The sequence below is a fragment of the Hippocampus zosterae genome, chromosome 11 (assembly GCF_025434085.1).
Source record: "Hippocampus zosterae strain Florida chromosome 11, ASM2543408v3, whole genome shotgun sequence".
In the NCBI taxonomy this organism is placed as follows: Eukaryota; Metazoa; Chordata; class Actinopteri; order Syngnathiformes; family Syngnathidae; genus Hippocampus; species Hippocampus zosterae.
Genome location: NC_067461.1, coordinates 10,913,078 through 10,921,695, shown reverse-complemented (window position 1 = coordinate 10,921,695; position 8,618 = coordinate 10,913,078). Strand labels below are relative to the sequence as shown.

At 40.4% G+C, this 8,618-nt stretch overlaps 1 protein-coding gene across 2 annotated transcripts in view; it reads left to right on the top strand.

Annotated features, from left to right (window-relative positions):
- Positions 1–161: 161 nt before the first annotated feature.
- dst (dystonin) overlaps positions 162–8,618 on the top strand; it is a 100,636-nt gene continuing 92,179 nt past the window's right edge. The window contains exons 1-4 of one of the 2 annotated variants that reach the window (XM_052081217.1): positions 162–532; positions 748–779; positions 1,634–1,822; positions 7,482–7,695. In XM_052081217.1, the coding sequence (XP_051937177.1) occupies positions 349–532; positions 748–779; positions 1,634–1,822; positions 7,482–7,695 (619 nt within the window). In that variant the 5' untranslated portion in view covers positions 162–348. The remainder of the gene's footprint in view (positions 533–747; positions 780–1,633; positions 1,823–7,481; positions 7,696–8,618) is intronic. The other variant, XM_052081219.1, reaches the window with a different exon arrangement.

The following is an 8,618-nucleotide window of genomic DNA, read 5'->3' as shown; positions in this document are numbered from 1 at the left end:
TGTAAAGCTCTCCCTGCCATAGAGAGATCTAAAAGCTTGATCCTTTTTGGGCATCTCTGCAGCAGATTACTGCAAGAGCTTGGATGAATGTGCTGACTCTCTTCCTGCACGTTGTCAGAAATGAATTAATAAGTGAGACTTGCTGCTGACTCACTCCCAACGTAACAGTACGGTAGCCTGGCTGCGGATATCGTTTGCGCTCCGCGAGTGGCCCAGTAAGCGTGATGATGATTGGCGAGCCCCCGTGCGTCTGCTGTGTTTTGGGCTTGGGGGAGGTAAAGGAGGCGGCGGCGGCAGAGGAGGAGGAGGTGTGAGTCAAGCGGCTCTCGGCTACCTCATCTCAGCTTGATGATGATCGCTGCCGTGTTTCTGGTCCTCCTCAGGCCGCTCTCCGTTCAGTGCGCGCTTTTGTTGCTGTTTCTGTTACTCGGGACCGTTGCCACTATCGTGTTTTTTTGTAGCTGGCAACGCTACGTCGCTCGCGGGAAGCAGCCCATCAAATCAGCGCTCTCGGGGCGCTCCAAGTGTCGCGGTGAGTGTTGGAATATTGTTCATGTCCTCATGGCTCATGTTGTCATGGCTTCTCCATATAACAAGAATTTATTTGAAAGCGCCGAGCACCCGCTGAGGTGTTCATGTGCGCAAAGATGCTGTCAAAAATGGCCCTTTCACATGAGACCTGTTTATCTGCCTTTGTACGCTGCCTCTTGGATTTACTGCAAGGCTAACTTGTCTTGTGTTCCGTAGTGGGCCTCCGAACGCATCATTTTCGATCAGAGGTAGGATGAACTTTTGTCTTTATAAGTTTAGTACGTCATTCTCGTCATAGTCACCAACAGCATCATCAGTCATGATAATTTTTTGAAATTGTTACTTTACGCAGACTGTTAGTATTTTTTAAATTGTTTTTATTACTACTAATTAAGACATGTCACCCGTTGTGGCTAAAACATTTGGCTTTACTTTAATGAAAGACCGCATTGCTATTTATGGACCATCAAGTGCGCAGTGCGCATGTGTCATCAATAATGTGGGCGATTTGGCAGATACATTTCAAGCAGGTTTAACATTCACTTGTTTTTGCAACAATATGCAGAGTACTATTTGATATTTTGTCTAACTAATAAATAATAAGTACATAATTTGTTTACAATTACAGTACAACATTTGTTGTCGTAATTATCGAAGGTATGCTCGGTTTTTTTTGTTTCCGGTTATGGGACTTTGTTTTCAAAATAAAACGTATACCTCGAACTCGGTGAAACGTTTGGAATACTGTACTACACACGCCTAAAAATAACATTTAGGAAAAAAAACGTCATTAGAACTGGGGTGAAGTGAATTCAGTTGTAGTACAGATGTAAAAAATATATTTTAGGGATTCCTGGTCCTGAACAATTTTTTTTTATAATAAAACTATTACTGACCCTTGTTTCTTTTATTTTGTAAACAATGGAGTGAATATAGCTACTGATGAGTACGTAAGCAAAGTGTGCATACACTTCAATCTAATGGAATTGTCTTTGTTTGGACTTACTCATTTCTGCTTCTTCAACTACTGTATATGCAAACTAAATGCACCATTGCTAAAGTAACCCAATTGTGATTGTAAATGTCTGCTCTTGTTTCCCAGGGCTTCAGACACAGTCCACGCCACTCCAGGAGAAGCTCACATGCTCGAGTGACGGAGGAAAAGTCCAATTTGGTGGAGGTCCCAGGCAATGAGTTGGATTCTTCATCAATTCTCAGGAAACGCAAAGTGAAGAAGCGAGTCCTGCCGGAGTTTTATCAGTCTGTGCAAGTCACTCCGACACGCAAAACTGTAGGTACTTAAGGTGAATGGTCAAAGCTAATAGTGGAAAACAAAAATCTCCAAACAACTTTTAAAATGCTTCTGTTACATAAGAAAATTAGACAAATATAAACTATTTTAAAACATTTTCTACTTTTATGTGATTTATATACTTCTACAAGAATTTTTTTCTCAATTGGCAAAGTTAAAAAAAAAAAAAACTATGATCATATGGTTGGATAAGTACGCACGTTTTTATGATGGAATATGAAGGATTTGCCTGTGTTATGCTATTTCGAACTCTTCATAGTTCCCTACATTGTGCCTCGAATATGGCCCCGATTCAAAAAAAAAAAAAAAAAAAAACACCCAAAGCATGATGCTGCCACTGTATTTATGTTCTTTAGGATTTCGGCAGGCTAACATACCATTTCGAATTATGGCCAAAAAGTTCCACTTTAATTTCAGAGGACCATAACACTTTCCAAGACATGAGAAAAGCCTTCCACCATATTCCACACATACTTGTATAAAGAAAATGGGGGATTGTTGATAAGAACAGCCAGTTCTTGCCGGAAAAAGCTGCAGATCCTTTAATGCATCTGTTGGTGTCTTGGTAGCCTCCCAGACCAATGTCCTTTTTTTTGTTTTTTTCATAAATTTTGTATGGATGCTCAAGAAGCACCTTAGTCATGCCATTGTTGTGCCACATTTTGTTCACTTGATGATGTCTTTATTTTCTTTCGTGGTTTATTAAGGACATGGCGTTTAAAAAAATTAACACCATTTATCTTTATCTTTAATCAATAAGCTGCTGTGGAAGCTGTCTTTGGACTATGGCTTGTGCTGTAATGTGATTACAAAAATGTCAGGAAAAGGCTACAAAAGCAGCTAAACTTTATTTGGGGGTAAATCAGAGTAAACTCTAAGAGGCAGGTGTGTGCTGACTCTTTACAATACAATACAATACAATACAATACAATACAATACATGCTGATTTATATAGCGCTTTCACAACAGCGGCAGCTGTAACAAAGCGCTTTACAAAACAGTTAACATATAGTAAAATAATAAACACTACACATAACAAAACACGGACAGTCATGCAGTTCTAACCACTTTTCCATCACACGCTTTGTTGTTTGAAGCAGTTTGAGATGAAAGAGGAGAGAATCAAAGTGTCCTTTAACCAGTGGATCAGAGACGTCATGCTCAAAATGTGCACACATCGGCTACAAGCTAAAGTTTCAAAGTCAACAAGAAGCTGTAGCATCCATTGACGAAAAAAGAGATTGGTTCACTTCTCCTGTCCCATGGAAATCCATTTCAATTCCAAGCGGCGACTCACGGTTCCAAATACGCATCGGCGCTCTTCGCCAACGCTCCTCTCTCATCCTCAACTTCAGCGGCCATCCATCCAGCTGCACCAACGCCAACTGTCCAACAGCGCTGACATAGCCACTGAACAAATCGGGGTTGTGAAAAATGCTGACCATTACTGGCGCAAAAACCACAAGCGCCCCAGGTCTGTCCAGCACCGACAGTCAATGGCGCCGACATTCCTCCCAATCAAAATCTGTGCTGGTACAGGCGTGCTGCCGAGAAAGCCCAACCACCAAGCACAGATACTGCTCCTTTGATGAATGTCGTGGCCAAAAAGCGCTGAAAACAGTCCATATCAGGTCCACACAATGAAACAACAAACAACATGTGACGAAACAAAAGACAAAAACAGCAAAAAAGAACAAAAAAGCAAGGCTCTTGAAGAGCACTTGCCAAAGGCTGCCTACTCGGGCGCCATCTTGGGAAAAAAAAACTTTAATGAAAGTTTGAATGTCATTGGTTGATTCGGAACACGGCCACATCACCTATTCTGACAGGAAGTGCACACTTTTGCAAGTACATCATCATAGTTGTTTGCTTCCTCTCTCTAAATGGCTTCAGAGAATGTGTTTTTGTTTCCATTGGAGTCCTACACATATTTAGTGGAATGGTGAAAATGTGTTGAAATGATTGATCTTGGTCTCATTTTAATATCCCTGATACCTGGCATTTGAGCAGATGTGTGTTAACTTTTTTCTCCCCGCTGTTTGTATGAAATGGTCACACAGTAGAGTTTAAATCTAAATATACAGTTTAACTGTTTTTTTCTGTTGGTTGTGTGACTGAAAATAGGGTGTGTCCTTTTGGTAGCTGATGGTCAGGCAATGTTGTCGGCTGCATTAGCATAATTGCCTTTGTCGTTTTCAATATTTTTGGAAGACAGGAAAAAGGACAATGTTTAGAACACCTTGGTATTTTTCATTTAATCTTTTTCCTTGTGCTTACTTATTCACCTATCTGGTTGAAGATTTTGTTATAATATCGATAAAAATATATGTACAGTACCTGTAATATATAATAATGTGGCGGACAACTTGAAAAGTGCACTTCCATATCTGGTAGATTGTATCCAATTTCGCAAAACATTTGTCATCCATAATATAAAACTGCAAAGCTAGAACTCCATAAAAAAAGTGTCATATCAACAGTTGAGAGAATTTGCGTTAAATCTGAGAGAGTGGCCAGCTGTTTGGAGCAGTTACAATTCTCCTGGTGAACACCTACTTCTAATATGCGCATACCGTGTAGTTTTGTTCTTGAGAAAGATGTCACACACACAAATAATATGAAATGTTCCATGCAAGATATAAAGTATCATATGCAGGCATTCTCTTTCTCCAAGTGATGTCTCCAGCCAGTGTGATAGAAATTGCATGGCTCAGATGTTTACACCAAGTGAGAAATGATCTCATCGATCTCTGCGGCTGTGCAGCAACTTCCCGCCTCCATTAGTCGTGCGACAGAAATGCGGATAGCGTATGAAACCCATTAAGATGACCTGAGACATTTGTTTTCTATTACAGTGAAATCCAAATCCACAATACTATCGGCAAAAGTATTGGGTCACCTGGCTTGGCATGACTGAAATAATACATAATTCAGTTGCAGTAATAACAACATCCACTCTTCTATATTCATTGATCCAGAAGAAAAATGGTGTGGTCAGGGTGGCGTCTCAATTTGTCTGATGGGTTTTGGTTCTATTATTTCTCACCATCAATCCTATTGAAATTAGAAGGAACTAGGGTGCCTCACCCAAACCTTATTAATTAATGAGTAGATTAACAAGTGTTTCAATACTTTCTTTTATACAATATGGCTCAAATTCATGATTCAAATTATGTTTTTCGAACATTATTGTGTCGGTAAGAAGGCAGGTTTTCACTGGTGCCTAAAAAAATAAAATAAAATAAAAATACAACCACTACTGCCATACTGTTGTGCAGTCAGTAGCTTTAAAGTGTAGCGAAGGAGCACAGATAAATGTTCTTGAGGGTGCTTACAACAACTTCAAAGGTTCTATTTATAGGTGATCAATTTTGGTCTGCATTCAGCACACATGTGTGGATACTTAGAAATGTGCTGTCAAAACATGCGTACAGATCTATGAACTTTTTAAAAATGCAAATGCTTCTGTGCTTTGTATTTGACCTTTCTTGTCAAGTTTTGTGTTCTAAAACCTAACTGAGAGCTATGCTCAGGGATGCAGCATTTTATTAGAGAGTTTGAGGTATTGCGCTGAGAATGGTGTACCTCTTGTAAGACGGGGGATAAGCCTTGAATTAAAAAAAAAACATGGGATGGGCTCTAATCTGTCAGCTATTCTTATCCCTGTCCAGATTGCTTCTTATATAAAGGAGAGAATCATTAAGGCTGACCCAGGATGCAGACTTTTCCCCATGGTGCTAGAATTTTTTGTATCATAATCTCATCCTTTTGTGAAAGGAATTATGAACACACTGAAAAGGATGATAAAAATGCCAAGCGATATCATGATGAAAAGTGAACAAAATATTGTTTCTATTATTAACAGTTTGACTGAGCTCAGAACAGTCCCTTCTTGAAGTTGATTTCTTAAATTAGAATTCCTTCTTGAATCCCTGTAAATGTGAGATTTACACCCCCCTCCCCCCGCCCCATATTCAACTCAAGTCTTAAAATGACCTGGCCAGTCTTGTTTACTGTGCTCTATTCATCACACATCAAAGTAATATTTCTCTATTTCTGATTTTTTTGTGCTCCCATAAATCAAAGCTACTTCATGGCATACTAACACACAGATTGCACCACATTTCTCTGCTCACACTCACTCGGCTGAGAGAAACGGCTTTCTTCTTTTATTTTTTTGTCCTTGGTGAGTTGTGCCTTTGTAAAACAATATATTACTGCACTTTAGTGCGCTTTGACAATAGCGTTCTTGCTGACATCTGTTTCATAATTTACAGTATTTTAACATTGAGTGGGTTGCATATTTGTGAATTCAACCAAGATGGGCATTTTAAATCCCACGTCCACTATAATCTAAGACATGTTTAACAGTTGTGTAAATTGAAAGATTTTGAAAAATCATCCGATTGTGATTTGTTTACCCTCAATATTGCAATTGTAATTTAATATGAAATGGTTCTTTTTCCATCGTCCTCTCCCCATGTATTTTTTTAACAGATTAGTAGATTAATGATAGGTAAATGCTTTGGTCTATTGGGTTAGTTTTACAGTAATGTAAAAGCAAATGAACCATGAATCATTTGAAAGGTAGTTCATTCATCTACTTCAATTATAGCTATTTTACTCAATACTTTGACGTGCAGACACTTTCACGGAATTATTCAGTTAAATCAGATGACAAAAATAATGCAAACAAATTTGTGGCTTTATCACTGTTCATGTTTTTTCATGAAACAGTGACATATGGACTGCACTTTTTGTGTCTTTGTAAGTGTGAGGTGTTTTTTTGTGTCTATATACTGTACCTGTATATAGCGGTAATTTTTTTTTCTTGTGAGTGTCAGGTGTTTTTTTTTTTGGTCGATGTGGGAGGTTATTCATCGAGTACGTAATTTTTGGCCTATTTGGGACCTGATTGGCAATTGCGGCACACATTCATTAATGCTTTCTAACTGCGTCCAAATCCCCCTCAATAGTGTCACCTTATGTTTTATACATTAAAGCCTATCAGCGGGAGCCCCCTGGTGCTCTTGTCCTCCCAGCTTGTTCTGCGTTTGTATCCTGCTTGCACCTTTGTGGGTCGCTGTTGGCTCGCAGCCTCTTTTCTGGCTGGCTGGCGCGCATGACGGTGTGGAACACATGCACTGCCTGCCCTCCTGTCACAGTCTGCCTGCCAGCCTCGACAGCACGCTGCTCGCCATCACGACAATCTCATCGGCTCCTTTTTGGAGCTCTGACATCACTTTGCTTCATTCGCGCAATGAGCTCAAATCGTGACCCATCCGGTGCATCCCCACAAGGGCGTGGCACTGCGTGGACGCACGGAATGTGGGATTGAACGCCGGAAGAAGAAGACAACAATACGCAAATAGGATCAGGTTTTTTTTGTTTGTTGCTTTTTATGATGTATAGCGTGGTAAGTCTTGATGTTGACCTGGCGGGGGAGCAATACAGTATTGACTGCGTGTTACCGTTAATTAGCGCGATCATTTGTTGTGAAAATGCTCTTATTTTAAACACTTTGACCCCAATGAGACACATTTGACCACCCACGCCACACACGCATTTGCCCTTTAATTTCATAGTGACTGTGATTCAAAATAACGATTTGTTTCATTGTTGTCTCCTTTCGCCTCAGAGCTCCTGTTCGGGGAACCCTTCCCTCCACTGCTCCATGTCTTCCTCTGCGGATTTATCCGAGGAGGAAGAATACAGTGTCAAATCTGGATCGGCATCGCCGGCGCCTGGCGACACTTTGCCATGGAACCTGCCCAGACACGAGAGGTCCAAGAGGAAGATCCAGGGAGGCTCCGTTCTGGATCCGGCCGAGAGAGCGGTGCTCAGAATCGCAGGTGAGGAGCCACTTATGTTTTGCGGTGTGACTGAGGGGGAGGGTTCAATTACACCGGGCGCACGCTTGGCGTTATTGTGACGTCCTGATAAACCTTTTTATTGGCAGACACACCCTGGTGTCTCTGCTATGGGCTGTGGCATGTGTGATGGTATTTTGGATTAGGATGATGGCCAGTTTTGATCGATGCAGAAGATGGCTAGATGGACGAGTGGATAGAAATTTGAGATCACATAAAGATGGTTCATAATCTCACTTGTACTTCATTTTTAAAGTGTTGGATTTGTGTTGAGGTCTGGGCTCTCACCAAACTATGAATCTCCCAAAATGTCTGTGTAAAAATAACAACATTGAGAATCGGTACACACATTCCAATAATCTGGATGAATTTCAGTGGTTTGATCAAAGTGAATGACAGATTATTCTGGAAATTAACATTACACACTCAGTCATTTATTGGTGTGGGGCGTGTTAGGGCGTTTCTATCTATATCTATCTATCTATCTATCTATCTATCTATCTATCTATCTATCTATCTATCTATCTATCTATCTATCTATCTATCTATCTATCTATCTATCTATCTATCTATCTATCTATCTGTCTGTCTGTCTGTCTGTCTGTCTGTCTGTCTGTCTGTCTGTCTGTCTGTCTGTCTGTCTGTCTGTCTGTCTGTCTGTCTGTCTGTCTGTCTGTCTGTCTGTCTGTCTGTCTGTCTGTCTGTCTGTCTGTCTGTCTGTCTGTCTGTCTGTCTGTCTGTCTGTCTGTCTGTCTGTCTGTCTGTCTGTCTGTCTGTCTGTCTGTCTGTCTGTCTGTCTGTCTGTCTGTCTGTCTATCTATCTATCTATCTATCTATCTATCTATCTATCTATCTATCTATCTATCTATCTATCTATCTAATCTCTCCTATCACCACCATCCATA